The sequence below is a fragment of the Malaclemys terrapin genome, chromosome 2 (genome assembly GCF_027887155.1).
Source record: "Malaclemys terrapin pileata isolate rMalTer1 chromosome 2, rMalTer1.hap1, whole genome shotgun sequence".
Taxonomy (NCBI): domain Eukaryota; kingdom Metazoa; phylum Chordata; order Testudines; family Emydidae; genus Malaclemys; species Malaclemys terrapin.
The window spans coordinates 10004540-10019883 of NC_071506.1; the positions used below are offsets into that span (position 1 = coordinate 10004540).

General features: G+C 39.2%; 1 protein-coding gene across 6 annotated transcripts in view; it reads left to right on the forward strand.

Annotated features, from left to right (window-relative positions):
• PTK2 (protein tyrosine kinase 2) overlaps nucleotides 1-15344 on the forward strand; it is a 349972-nt gene that overhangs the window by 302508 nt on the left and 32120 nt on the right. For 4 of the 6 annotated variants that reach the window (XM_054017938.1, XM_054017937.1, XM_054017935.1 and 1 more), the window contains 4 exons: nucleotides 4118-4229; nucleotides 7501-7587; nucleotides 8688-8825; nucleotides 10917-11048. In XM_054017938.1, coding sequence (XP_053873913.1) covers nucleotides 4118-4229; nucleotides 7501-7587; nucleotides 8688-8825; nucleotides 10917-11048 — 469 coding nt within the window. Of the gene's footprint in view, nucleotides 1-2905; nucleotides 3437-4117; nucleotides 4230-7500; nucleotides 7588-8687; nucleotides 8826-10916; nucleotides 11049-15344 lie in introns of those variants that run through there. The other 2 variants (XM_054017940.1, XM_054017936.1) reach the window with 2 other exon arrangements.

Sequence of the window (15344 nt, forward strand, 5' to 3'; positions counted from 1 at the left end):
TCTTCCTACTTAGGTACTGCTGGTCAATCACCCACAGTAGGAATACAATAGGGGGGCCATCACTCAAAAAAGAAGAGGAAGTTGCTTACCTGTAACTGAAGGTGCTTTGAGATGTGTGGTCCCTATCTATATTCCATTACTCACCCTACTGCCCCCCTGTGCTTCAGATCTTATATGATTTACGGTAGAGAAGGAACTGGAGAGGTTGGTCCACCACACCCTTTATCCCTTCAGTCGGCGGCATGAGGTGAATCAGGGTGAATGCATGGATCAACAAACACTACTGTCAAATTCTCTGGCTCCAGGCACATGGTGCACATGCTTAAGCCATTGTTTAATACAGATAGGGACCACACATCTCAAAGAGCCTCCAGTTATAGATAAGTAACCTCCTCTTTAAATCATAAATTTTAATCCTGTTTTGCATTTATACTTTTTTGTTATTTTACTAATGAGAGGAAAAGTTTGCGTCTCATTGGTTGATAACCATTAAAACATTGATTTGCATCTAAATATTTCCTTTACATTAATTTGATACTTTTTGCCAATCAGGAGGATACAGTATATCTATACACATTTATTTAAGAAATTATATACGTTACCATATATTTATTCAGATTCTTAATTTTTCCATTTTTTGTGATGACAGAAATTGGTGAATGATGCATTTCTTATTTACTAGAGGATTATTTATTTACTCCAGATTTGTCATGCTCTATTTTGATAGAAATTGGAATTCAATTAAAATGCAAATAGCAGTATTTTTTAAAATGGTTTAAAACTACCTTAAATGCAGGATGCATAAGAAAAAAAATGTTTATGAAAATATGATTTGCATTTAAAACTGACTCCTTAAACAAAGTATTATCTGTAATCAGTTAATTTAACTCATTGTTTCTGGTCACCATGGCCAGGATTCTCAAACTAATTAAATAAACTGAAGAAAATATTCTTTCTGAACCTGCAGAGCAGGCTACTGCTGTCAAAAACTAGATTAGCACTTCAACAAACGCTGGTTCCAGGTGCTTAGCAAGTCAGTGGTTTGACTTTTATTAAAATCTTTGGCAGGAAATGTACTTTTTGAATATTATTTTTATGTAATTTAAATCATTTTAATAGATCATAATAACTTTAGGACATAGGTTGTCATAATTTCAAATGTAATTTGAAATGTTTAGTTTTTGAAGTATTTAATTTAAATTTAAAAAATCAGATTTAAATACAAATCTGAGTTTTTTAATTTTTTAAAAAATCATTGATTTTTATCCACCCTGCTAAACAGTGTGTTTTCCTTTAAAGACCTTCATTAGAATGATCCCCTTGGGAAACTGGAATAAAATGAGGGCAGGGTAGAGAATATGGTGACATATATTCGAGGAAGTGCTTCTTGTATTTGTTGAGTTTGTCATCTAGATACTACACTGATAAATTTCTTAGAAAGAGAGAAGTTGCCATTAAAATGTCAGCATTTATCATGAGTTTCCACACAGCGATATCTGAGGTACTAGAATTACTTTTTTTTTCTTAAGTAAAAGAAAACCGTGCAGGATCTCCGATAACTCTTGTGTGGAAACAATTGGTAAATGTTTTCTTTTTAATGAGATGTTCCAGAAACGGGCTCTTTGTAAGTAAAGTTAAATTTATTTCTCAAGTTAAGTAAACCTTTGAATAGCTGAAACTGTAAATCAAGCATCTAAACTTTCCTAGAAAAATGTTAAGTTTGATGGCACTGCCTTAAGAAATGGCAGGGAAATTATATGAATAGAAATGCATCTGTCCTTACTGTGGCTAAAAATATGTGTAGTTTGGGAAAATATGCCTAGATATGACTTTTCCTGACCTTCTGTGACGTCTGTCTAACTGCTCAGAGTACTCAAGCAGCTGTACTGAGAGAAGGTCAAAAATATCTCTTGATTGACTCCATCTATGGGTTGGTCTTCCTATTGTAAAAACAAAGACGTTTTTGTGAGTTATTTATACTCTTTGCTTTCAGCAGTTGAAAACTTCCCAGTGGCATTTCCATTTTATATTCATTTTTTCTGGTGGGGAGTCTAAGGCATCCAAGTGCGAGCTCTTTTTCATGTGATCAGTCTTTAGCTAGAATGGTCCCGGATGTTTTGGTAAGGGGATTGACGCCTCTTTATGGTAAGGACTTAGAAATATCTCACTGGACTGAGTTGGGGTCATGAGGCAAGAGGCTTAGCCTATGTTATGAAAAACACGTCATTTATGTCTGTGTGTGGCATTCCCACTCCATCTTTTTGGACTTAGGCCTAGTCTACACTGGAGCGGGAGGAGATCGATCTAAGTTACACAACTTCAGCTATGTGAATAGTCAATGTACTCACCACGGTGTCTTCACTGTGCTGAGTCGACTGCTGCCGCTCCCCCGTCAACTCTGCCTGCACTTTTCGCGGTGGTGGAGTACAGGAGTCGACGGGAGAGTACTCGGGGATCGATTTATCGCGTCTAGACTAGATGCAATAAATTGACCCCCGCTGGATCGATTGCTGCCTGCCAATCCGGCGGGTAGTATAGACATACCCTTAGTAAATATTAGTTACTCAGATAACAAAATGATGAATGTGACACGTAGCTAGACAGGAAGACAAGATGAGAATGTTAGATTCCCTTTTGGGGGTTAGGAGCTGGGTGTTCCACAACATTAAACCTGTGGCACAAATTTTTGACATCAACCAAGTCTAAACGTCTGATATGTCTCCATTCCATTTGCTAGTACTAGAGAATCAGCCCACTGTATCAAAGACTCTGTTACAAACCTCTCCAAGTATATTACACACAAAGCATTCACTTTTTTAACTTATCTGATTTCCCATAGTATATTTTTGTTCTGACATTTGTGTGTTTTACTTCAGCAGTGATGGATTGAAATAGCAGCAGCATATTTTAAATCCATTTCTGTTGCTGTGAGACTAGATTAGCTATTTTCTGTTTTTGGCTGAAAGAGAAACAGCAGAGTTTTAGTGTCCAGTCAAGCAGAATTTATTCTTGAAATGAGCAAGAAAGTTCCCAGATTAGAAAGGACTGCTGCAACTGATCTCATCCCTTGCATGTGTAATTCTGAATGTTTTTTAGTGGACTAAACCACGAGGTTAAAAACTTTGAATGAGCTTCGTTATTAGAAACTCCTGAATGGTGGTAAACACGCGGGAATTGCTCCTTTACAAGATTGATTAGCTTGTCATTCTGGAGAGGTTGATACGAAAACAATCAGACCTACTCAGAACCCTGAAGAATCTATGTAGCATGCAGCTCTAGCAAATTTTTAATTCCTATTTGAAAGCTGCATTCTAAGTATTTTTAAAATGGCAAATATCCAAGATTAATAATCCACATAGCAGAACGGGGAGGAGGCTGCCGTGGAGACAGCAGTATTATGTTGAACTTCAAATAGTCTGTGATAGTCAGAACAGTGGTAAGTAGCAAGCTAGTTTTACTACTGTTTTGTATTTTGATTAAATTGTAGCTTTTGGCCTGAATAGTAAGAGTCTGAGTAAATATCATCACATTTCTGTTTGGCTGAATTAGTCTGTTAAATGTGTTCCTAGTTACGCTGAAATGTAATAAGAAGTGCTAGTATTTAAGATTTTCTTTTTTTAATTTGTCAATAGAACTGAAAGATTTTCATGCTTCCATAAAGATTATATCTGCAGTTTATTTTATACCTTTGCAGAGATGCAATAGAATATTTCCATATGAAAAATAAATGTTTGCAAGTATGTGCTTGATTAATTGCCTCTTGGGATTTCTCAGTATAATTATTACTTGTGCCACTAGATCAAAAGAAATGTTCACATGTGAAAAACTCTTCTACAGCATCACCCATAATTTTCTAAAAATGTCTTTCATTACCATGTGTCTTTGTTGTGTTTCAGCTGCTAATTTTGCAAAGGTATTTTCCCCTAGTATTAGTTTTATGAAACCTAACCAGCCCTCTCCCTATTTAAAAGCAGCCTTATTTGCCTTGTAAATTCCTGACAGTCTGCGGGCTGAGATCCATTAATCTGGGGGTTTGAAAGAAATTTGGAGATAGCATCTATTACACACTGAACCAGAATATTACTTATCATCAGTGTAACATTTATTTTCTCCTTAGTACAATACTGGAGGAAGAGAAGCTGCAGCAAGAAGAACGAATGAGAATGGAATCAAGGCGACAAGTCACAGTGTCCTGGGATTCAGGAGGATCAGATGAAGCCCCTCCCAAGGTAGCTAACTTTTTGTTAACACATACTTTACATTCAACAATATTATTATTTTATTCCATTAACCTGTTAAATATTGTTCAGTGATGAGAGAAGCCAGAAGGCTCCCTCCTCTTGCCCTGTTTGGTGATCTGCTGCTCATGATAACACTTAACTAATTTTACACTATTTCAGATGGATTTCACTTTAAGGACCCAGCCTTAGAGCTGATTTGTATTGCAGTTTTGTGGTGTTGGGTCAGACTGTTAGCCAATACTGTGCCAACTTTTCTCTGGTTTCTCTCTTTTCTCATGGTCATGTAACTTGAAAAAGACTAGAATAGTTTGCCATTAAATTGTTTTGCCTAGGGCTAAACATTTTCTCCCTTTCTTTCTGTCTGTGTTATTTCTCATAAATTAATAGCTAGTGAGATCCCTGACAATCACAAAGTAAAGTTTATACCATAATAGTGAGTGGATAGAAATGAGTTCAATCGATTTTTACTTTATTCTGATGAGACTGTTACAATTCCTCTCTGAAGATTTCCCTTTTATAATTTAAAGGATCCTTAAGTTTTGGGTTTTTTTGTATGTTCATTGGTATGTCTATCTGCTATCCATCTGGACTCCACTGCCGTGCAGTCTTGAAGTCTAATCCTGCAAGGTGCTGAGTAGCCCCAAAGTCCACTATCGTCAAATATTTTGACTAGCTTCTCCTTGAGTTCAGTCACCATCCCAGTGCCAAATATTGGCTGTGTCTTAACCAGCTAATTGACCATGAAAACCCTGAAGCCAGCAGCTGCTGTTTCTGCCACACACATCCATAAACATTCCTGGCAAAAGGTGGGGTCTTTTGCTTTTCTTTTCTTTTTTTTTACCATCTTTAGCTTGTTGGCTGAGAGAGTTGTGAGCCCCGCTTCTGCACTTTAATGGGGATAACAGGACAAGAAACATAGCCCATGGAAAAATGGTTTGAACTTTTTGTTCTAAAATGAATTTTAAAAACCCCATTGACCTATTTAATCAACTAAGATTGAGGGCAGGTCTACTCTTAAATCATTGCATCGGTGCTGCTGCAGCTCTTAAGTGAAGATGTTCCTATGAGAGCTCTCCCATCTGCATAGTTAATCCACCTTCCCAAGAGGTGATAGTTATGTTGACAGTAGAAGCCCTCCCGTTGACATACCACTATCTAAACGGGGTTACGGTTAGGATAACTATGTCACTCAGGGATGTGGATTTTTTACACCTCTGGGTGACGTAGTTATACTGACATAGGTCTGTAATGTAGACCTGGCCTAACGGGCATGATTTAGTGCTTATATAGTCAGTAATATATACATTGGCAAAAGCAAATAAACTGCATGACCCATAATAACAATGGTAGTTAATAATTTAAAACCTTGTTTGATGAAGGGATTAAATTTTGCCTTCTAAGGCTTAATCTGAGTGCACTAAATGCTTTTTTAATGTAATGAATGAAAAATTACAACTGTTAGAAAAGCACATCATTAACACCTTTGGGAACAGTGATTTTATGAGCTTTGGGACCTGATCAAGTATGCTGATTTTGAAATCTGATACCCACGTTATTGTGCATCATTTTCTATTTGAGGGGTTTAGATCATTTTTGTTCCTGTTCAAGTTACTCTCTTTATATATGTGTCTCTATAGATGTGAAATTTAGCTGCAGACTTAAGGCATCACTTTACACTGTTCCTCCATAAAATATTCAGGATGTGTACTGATGATTTGAATACCAGTTAGATGAATTTTGTCAACATGGGATTTAATGCTTCTTTTAAGACTTGACTCTTAGAATCCATATTGTTTCCTCATGATGGCATTTGGTTTCTTTTTCTTCTCATTGTGACAGAGTTTCAGCACCATTATACACATACAGTGAAGGGTTTTAGACTTCTAATTCAAAACTGTATGTATACCAGTAGACTCACAACGAAGTTTATCACAACAGTTAGTACTCTCAAATGACATACCCCCATCTCGTCCCTATGTACAGTTAGAAACCTTGCAACCAGGCAGTATTTTGCAAAATACTGTTTTTCTCTGCACTTGATTCCTTCCCCACTGCACCTAGCGACACCACCACCTTATCTCTAAAGACGTGTAAATCTTTTGAAAGCTGATGTTGATCACATGTCCCTGGGAAGAAGTCAGCAAACTTGCCACCAATGATGAAGTAGTGGCGCTGCTCTGCCTAGATGATAAAAGTATGTCGCGCTAGCAATATCTCTACCGTTTAGTGGCCACAGATAGACGTGGAATTCAGTTTCCAGCAAAATCATAGGCTCTTAGATGCCAGTGCAGAATAGCAAGCTTCTTTTCACATTACGGTGTATAATATTACCCTCTGAATTCTTTCACTTTTTCATGATTGTCCAGGTGATGTACAGTTACAGGAAGTGTTGCAACTAATCCTAAAGAGGAAAGGGATCAGTTATCTGATAGCCAGCCAAGGAGTTTTGTGGCCACTTGCTTGCTGCCACCTATAGTTAATGCTGCTGTCAATTCTAATGGGAGACCTTTCTAGCTGCTTCACTAGACTGGGCATGGGTTATAAAACAAGGCATAACTAATCCAAGTGTCTTGGAATTCAAATGTTGGTTAAAATTTGGGGCAGTTAATTACATGAACATGGACATTAACAATTAGAGCTCAGGGAGTCTCTCAGGATAATTTCTGTGAATATTCATTCCAAGAAATAATTCAGTTTGCTTTACCTGTGTTTAGACTTTACTGTGCTTTACCTGTACTTTAGACCACTATTCTAGCAAAGGAGTTAACTGTGAGGAGCATTTGCCAAAATACATGGGAAGTGTTGGCAGATATTAGCAGGAAGCCGATTATGAACGTGGAAACGTGAGCATTCACACCTGAAACCTGATTTTAATTATTATGCTTTAATAGTGTATCCTCTCAGAACCAACCCATAGTTCAGGTTATTGGATACTCGCAATCAGCTACTCTCAAAGAACCTACAGAACAAGAGTTATTAATAGAAATTGTTCAGCAAATAATTTGGAATATTAAATTATTCCACTAGCCTAAACTGTTTGCAAACCGAAAAAGAGGCAAAATTCATTGAATGAATTATTCACTCAACTCCGTTGTTTCCTACAATCCTTTTTTGCTTGCATTTTGAAGCTTGCTTTCATGACGCATCTTGTATAAGTTTAGCAGTATGAGAAAATTTGCCTTTCCTGAAAATAACTTACTTTGATTTATTTATTTATATGATTGTTCTCTTTAAAAAGTGCACTCTTTTATATTTATAGCCCAGCAGACCTGGTTATCCCAGTCCAAGATCCAGTGAAGGGTTTTATCCTAGTCCACAGCATATGGTACCGCCCAATCATTACCAGGTAAAATATTATCTATCTTTGTGCCGCTGTTTTAAAATAGTTTATCATCCATTTGCATGTAGTGGGTCTCTTTCTCCTCATGTGTACACCAGTTTAGCTCCATTGAGTTCAATAGACATACTTCTGATTTACGCCAGCGTAACACCAGAATTGAGTCTGGTAGGTTGATTCCAAATGGCAAGCAAGTCAACTGTTTGTCTGACTCTCCAGTCAATTAAAACGACAGTAATAAACTTTTTCTCATATTTATCAAGGAAGTTCAGTGTTCATGTAACATGCATGTGACAATTTACACTTGGCTAACAAAGTCACTTGCATGTCAAAATAGGATTAAGTGGTCTGATTACCTTGGCCTTGTTCATGCTGTGTTCCCCAGTGAGTTCTTTGAAGCATTTCATGTTCTGTCGAGTTGATAGCCTTCTCCAAAGGTTAACACATAGTATACTTGCCTGTTTAACTTTGGTCTTGTACCATCAAAGTAAATTTAAAACATCTTCTGTCATGGAACTGTTTCAGAATTTTTAGATTTGTTCAAAGCTGCATGAAGCAGCATTTTTTAAAATGAGAACACTTCAGTCTCATTAAAATTGCTTTGATTTTTCTATAGAGAAGGAATTTGTCAGGCCATCCTGCAGCTATGATAATTACATGCTGTCACTCAGGATTTAAGCTTGTAACATACACTCGGGGGGTACATTTTTAGCATAGTTCATAGGGAGATATGTGCATGATTCCTATTAACATTAATGAGAGTGTGTAATTCCTTGTGTTGAAAATGTACTGATGGATATGTTTTTGTTCATTAAGGGATTTTGATGTCCTCTACTACTAGGGTTAAAACATAACTTTTATCACTAGTTGAGGACACCTGTTCTAACACAATAAACATGTGGTTTGTTAAAGCAGTATTTGTGAGTATGTCATATTTCAGCTTTAATTGCTGACCTTTCTTCTGATTCTCTCTCTATATTTTTTTTTAATTGACTTCATCTCCTGCCATGAGGCATTTATTATGCTCTCTGTTTTGGCCACATGAGAGAGAATCATCAAACATGGAAGAGCTTAACTTAATATGATCATCAAGCATTTTCTTTTTATAGGTCTCTGGCTATCCTGGTTCTCATGGGATACCAGCCATGGCAGGCAGCATTTATCCTGGCCAGGCATCTCTTTTGGATCAAGCAGATTCCTGGAACCATCGCCCTCAGGAAATATCAATGTGGCCCCCCACCATGGAGGTAATGTGAATTTTCACAAAGTGTATTGTACATTGTACAGTAATTGCATTCTAAAGCTTTTTTTAAAAATTGCAAATACAACTCTGGAGTTTAATCTAGGGAAACTAAGTCGATTTACCTGGAAGTTTTAAAATGGTTTGATTAAGGAAGGAAGGGAATATTATTCATCAATAAAAACAGTGGAGTGGGACTCGTGACTGGAGTCTGTTCATTGTTCTACCACTGGTTTCTTACATGAGCTTAGGCAAGCTGTGGTGCACCTATGCCTGAGTTCACTAATTGCTAAAATGGGAATATTAGTATTTACCTTCCTTTTTGGGGGTGTTGAGACTAAATTAATGGTTATAAAGTACTTTGAATTCCTCAGACAAAATGCACCGCAAAAGAGCAAAGTTGTTATTACTTATTATTGAAGGAGACAAGTTTATGCTAAATAAAATATATATTAATTCATCATCCATTTAAAAAATATATAGTGCCATGGATACCTAGTGCACTTTATGAATCCAAGGTTTCTCCATGATCACAGCATACCTCTCACCATCCCAACGCCACTAAGTACCACAGATTGCCAAACTCTTTCCCCAACCCTTCCCTCCCCTTTGTCCTTCTAATTCTTTTTTCATTCCCCTTCCAACAGTCCGTCCTTCTCCCTTCCTTTCTCCCTGCAGTCCCTTCATCTCTCCTTATTTTCTCTGTCTCGTCATGGTAGTGGTCCTCATGCAGCTCCCATCTTACTAAGTCTCTTTGCTCCCTGTGGTGGTGCTCTTCTCTCTCTACCTGTAATTGCATGAGCAGAACTGAAAAGTGGGATATTCTGCTAAATACAGGACAGCAGAGATGTGTCATGCAAAGAAACCCATATTTGTGCTTTTCTTTGCCCAAGAGAGTGCTAGTTTGACTTGACCATATGTTCTGCCTATACTGTACTGGTTGGTACCTTCACTATATATAGTTGGTGGTGTAGGATTCCTCCATGAGGTTGGAATGGCTAGTTCAGGGGTCGGCAACCTTTCAGAAGTGTTGTGCCGAGTCTTCGTTTATTCACTCTAATTTAAGGTTTCACGTGCCAGTAATACATTTTAACGTTTTTAGAAGGTCTCTTTCTATAATTCTATAATATATAACTATTTGTTGTATGTAAAGTAAATAAAGTTTTTAAAATGTTTAATAAGCTTCATTTAAAATTAAATTAAAATGCAGAGCCCCCCCAGACCGGTGCCATAGGTTGCCTACTCCTGGGCTAGTTAATGATGAAAATGTTTCTTCTTTCTTACACTGGTAGAGTAATACCCTAAATCCCCCAACTAGTCAATAAGAACAATAGAATCTGGCTCTATATGTGCTCAAGTAGGGGTGAAGGAGAAGGCAGTATAAGAACATGATGTATTTTGTACATATTCATCACTAATACATTACAGCTGAGTTCTTCACTGGAATGTATGGGGGTTAGGTGACCAAATCCTATTGAATTTCAATAGGAGTTGGGCACCAAACTTCCTTTGGCACCCTACATTTCTTGTGGTTAGTGTTTTCAGCATCACTTAAGGGGACAGTGTCAGGTACATTAGGCTCAAAATTTAGATTCTGTAGAACAAGAAGTTTACAAAACTATTAGAAATAATCCCACGATATTTTTCAAAGGTATCAGTAAAAATAGGCGGGGAGGAGGGTTTGTTTGTTTGGATAGAAACATTATCTTGCAGTGCTAGCAACCCAAACATTGTGCTAGTGCCCAAGACACAGACAGTAATACTGACAGATCTGTTTTCATCATCCAAGCTTTGTGAAAAGAAAAGAAAAAAAAAAAAAAAAGCACATGAAAATTCTTGAAAAGTAAAATAGATTTCTAAAGTTCATTCCGTTCCAATAATAAGCAGGGCAAACTAAATGTTTACAACTGGAATGTGTCCTTTTTGATGTGCCACTTTAATATTTTAGTAGAGCTGAGAACATAGACTATAGGTTTTGGGTTTTCTAAATCCCTTCTCTTATAATACAAGAGTTTTCACAACTGTGTATAAAAACTATTGAGTCCCATGATATGCTGCCATGGTAGACAAATGGCAACCCTTGAGCTTTCCCTCTTAGGATTCTGGCACTTTGGACATGCGAGGAATGGGACAGGTCCTACCAACACATCTAATGGAGGAGAGATTGATACGACAGCAACAAGAAATGGAGGAAGATCAGCGCTGGCTTGAAAAAGAGGAGAGATTCCTGGTAATACATTGCAGAGTACCACTAATCTCAGTAGCAGTCAACAATTAAAGCTTATTAAAATTAATAGTTTCTGTGTAACAGGAATATTAATTGAACAGATAAGTTACTACTGAAATTTAACTGGCATTTATTTGAGCCAACTTAGTCCTCGATTAATAGTACAATATATGCCTCTCAACTGTCTATTTTAAATACAAAGTTCTGTCTGTTCCACACAAACATGATGTGATTCAATATCATCAGTTATTGACATCTGAAATATTGACATTTTAAACTGATAACTGAAACGAAAAGTTTTGCTTGGCAAACAAATCCAGTTTTTAAAACTTCTTGAGCAGCTGTTTTTCTTGTGGTCCATATCTGGATCTTCATCACACATTTGTTTTCCACATTCAGGCCTCTAGAGATTATCAGGGGTGGTGCAAAATGCTACTGTGTGGGCATCCAGATTTGCTCCCGAGCAGGTAGAGCAGAGAGAGCTCAGTCCCTAGGAGAAGGGGTAATCTCACATTTATCTGGCAACCCTGGCTCTTGAAAGAGTTGTCCAGTTTTCTGCTCGAGGGGAAATGGATGGGAGGGCGTAATTTAAAAAAAAAAAAAACAAGCAGAGAGTTGTGGAGAGCAATATGTTTGATTTCCTAATCTCTGCAGATTAATCATCCCTTTTCTTTTCTTGCCAAGGTTACAGTCTAGCTTTTCTGGGGTGAAACCCATGTCTTCAGGGAGAATCAAACTCTAGTTTCCCAAACATCTATATTAGCAGCAAAACACAGACTCAGAGTTCAAGTTCTGTGTTCAGATGCTCACTCTTCAGACCAACAGCTGGGGGAGGTTTATGTTGGATATTAGGAAAAACGTTTTCACTAGGAGGGTGGTGAAGCACTGGAATGACTTACCTAGGGAGGTGGTGGAATCTCCTTCCTTGGAGGTTTTTAAAGTCAGGCTTGACAAAGCCCTGGCTGATGATTTAGGTGGGGATTGGTCCTGCTTTGAGCAGGGGGTTGGACTAGATGACCTCCTGAGGTCCCTTCCAACCCTGATATTCTATGATTCTACTGGGAATGCTACAGAGACAGCACAGTCAGACCACAGGATGAGGAACAGTGCTCTGTTCTGTTCTATATAGGTTCTTATGCCATGCTTACCACTATAATAACTGAGCACCTTTCATTAGTACATTAAGCATCATGACTAATATCTGTCATGTGTTTTTTTTCTTCTCATGATTTTTCATCCTTTCCCCAGGGGGGAGAAGTGTGCACAGTGGAATGTTTTGTGTTAGAATTTTTTTATAATGTACACATGTTGCTGAATATTTGTCACAGAAGGCAAAGAAGAGGACGTTGCACTTAGAGTGGAAGGCAGTAGGTTTATGATGGTCCTCAGTTCCTGTGGGAGTCTGTTCTACTGTCCTGAATTGGCCCCCAAGAAAACTGTCCCTTGCACAGATGAGCTTTACCCTCATTGCAGAAAGTTCCATTGTGCCAAAGGGACAAATTTATCAACCACAATTGTCTTCGTGGAGCTTTAGGTGATCTTGTAGGTTCTCTGGGCCCAGGCCACTGAGTGCTTTGAAAAAAACAACTGAGACCTTCAACTTGGCTCAGTATTCTATGAGACACAAGTGTAGAGGAGTGGAATACAGGTTTGATGTGTTCAGTTTTGCTGAGGAGACATTCTGCAGCATTCTGTACCAGTTAGTTTCCTAATTGCTGAAGACTTAGAATCATAGAATATTAGGGTTGAAAGAGACCTCAGAAGGTCATCTAGTCCAATCCCCTGCTCAAAGCAGGACCAACACCAACTAAATCATTCCAGCCAAGGCTTTGTCAAGCCGGGCCTTAAAAACCTCTAAGGATGGAGATTCCACCACCTCCCTAGGTAACCCATTCCAGTGCTTCACCACCCTCCTAGTGAAATAGTGTTTCCTAATATCCAACCTAGACCTCCCCCACTGCAACTTGAGACCATTGCTTCTTGTTCTGTCATCTGCCACCACTGAGAACAGCCCAACTCCATCCTCTTTGGAATCCCCCTTCAGGTAATTGAAGGCTGCTATCAAATCTCCCCTCACTCTTCTCTTCTGTAGACTAAATAACCCCAGGTCCTCAGCCTCTCTTTGTAAGTCATGTGCCCCAGCCCCCTAATCATTTTCATTGCTCTCTGCTGTTCTCTCTCCAATTTGTCCACATCCTTTCTGTAGTGGGGGGACCAAAATTGGATGCAATACTCCAGGTGTGGCCTCACCAGTGCTGAATAGAGGGGAATAATCACTTCCCTTGATCTGCTGGTAATGCTCCTACTAATACAGCCCAATATGCCATTGGCCTTCTTGGCAACAAGGGCATACTGCTGACTCATATCCAGCTTCTCGTCTACTGTAATCCCCAGATCCTTTTCTGTAGAACTGCTGCTTAGCCACTTGGTCCCCAGCCTGTAGCGGTACATAGGATTCTTCCTTCCTAAGTTCAGGACTCTGCACTTGTCCTTGTTGAACCTCATCAGATTTCTTTTGGCCCAATCCTCCAATTTGTCTAGATTACTCTGGACTCTATCCCTACCCTCCATCGTATCTACCTCTCCCCCCAGTTTAGTGTCATCTGCAAACTTGCTAAGGGTGCAATTAATCCCATCATTCAGATCATTAATAAAGATGTTGAACAAAACCGGCCCCAGGACCGAACCCTGGGGCACTCCATTTGCTGCCAAGTAGACATTGAGCCGTTGATCACTACCTGTTGAGCCCGACAATCTAGCCAGCTTTCTATCCACCTTATAGTCCATTCATCCAATCCATACTTTTTTAACTTGCTGGCAAGAATACTGTGGGAGACCGTATCAAAAGCTTTGCTAAAGTCAAGATCTACCACATCCACCGCTTTCCCCATATCCACAGAGCCAGTTATCTCATCATAGAAGGCAATCAGGTTGGTCAGGCATGACTTGCTCTTGGTGAATCCATGTTGACTGTTCCTGATCACCTTCTTCTCCTCCAAGTTCTTCAAAATGGATTCCTTGAGGACCTGCTCCATGATTTTGCCGGGGACTGAAGTGAGGCTGACCAGTCTGTAGTTCCCCAGGTTCTCTTTTTTCCCTTTTTAAAATATGGGCACTATATTTGCCTTTTTCCAATCGTCCGGGACCTCCCCCGATCACCACGAATTTTCAATGGCTCTGCAATCACATCAGCCAACTCCCTCAGCACCCTTGGATGCATTAGATCTGGACCCATGGACTTGTGCACGTCCAGCTTTTCTAAATAGTCCTTAACCTGTTCTTTCACCACTGAGGGCTGCTTACCTACTCCCCATGCTGTGTTGCCCAGAGCTGCCCTTGTCTGTGAAGACCGAGGCAAAAAAAGCATTGAGTACTTAAGCTTTTTCCACATCATCTGTCACTATGTTGCCTCTCCCATTCAGTAAGGGGCCCACACTTTCCCTGACCACCTTCTTGTTGCTAACATACCTGTAGAAACCCTTCTTGTTACCCTTCACATTCCTTGCTAGCTGCAACTCCAGTTGTGCCTTGGCCTTTCTGATTACACCCCTGCATGCTGTAGCAATATTTTTATACTCTTCCCTGGTCATTTGTCCAAATTTCCACTTCTTGTAAGCTTCCTTTTTGAGTTTAAGTTCACCAAAGATTTCACTGTTAAGCCAAGCTGGTCGCCTGCCATATTTGCTATTCTTTCTGCACATCGGGATAGTTTGTTCCTGTGCCCTCAATAAAGCTTCTTTAAAATACAGCCAGCTTTCCTGGACTCCTTGCCCCCTCATATTAGCCTTCCAGGGATCCTGCCCATCAGTTCCCTAAGGGAGTCTGTCGGCTTTTTCTGAAGTCCAGGGTCTGTATTTTGCTACTCTCCTTTCTTCCTTTTGTCAGGATCCTGAACTCAACCATCTCATGTGTATCTCCTTGCTTTAATGCAGCTCAGAACTGACAACAGCTTGAATAACTGAGGCCAGGTCATCATTTGCCAAGGTGGTATGGAGTCTCCTAGCCAACTGGATATGGTAGAAAGCATTGCTTACCAATGTTGCTGTGTGAGAGTTTAGCTACAGACTGATTGACCAATTGCAGGTGTCGATCCACTACCAAAGAAGATTGCACAGTGGCTGCAAACGCTTCAGAATGCTTTCCTCTGCCTACCAGCATCACCTCTGTCTTGCTTGGATTCAGTTTCAACCAGCTATTCTTTATCCATGAGCTGATCTCATCCAATTACTGGTGATAGCATTATGGTTGTATGTGGTGAAGAATAGGTAGAGCATGTCATGTTCATATTACAGGCACTTG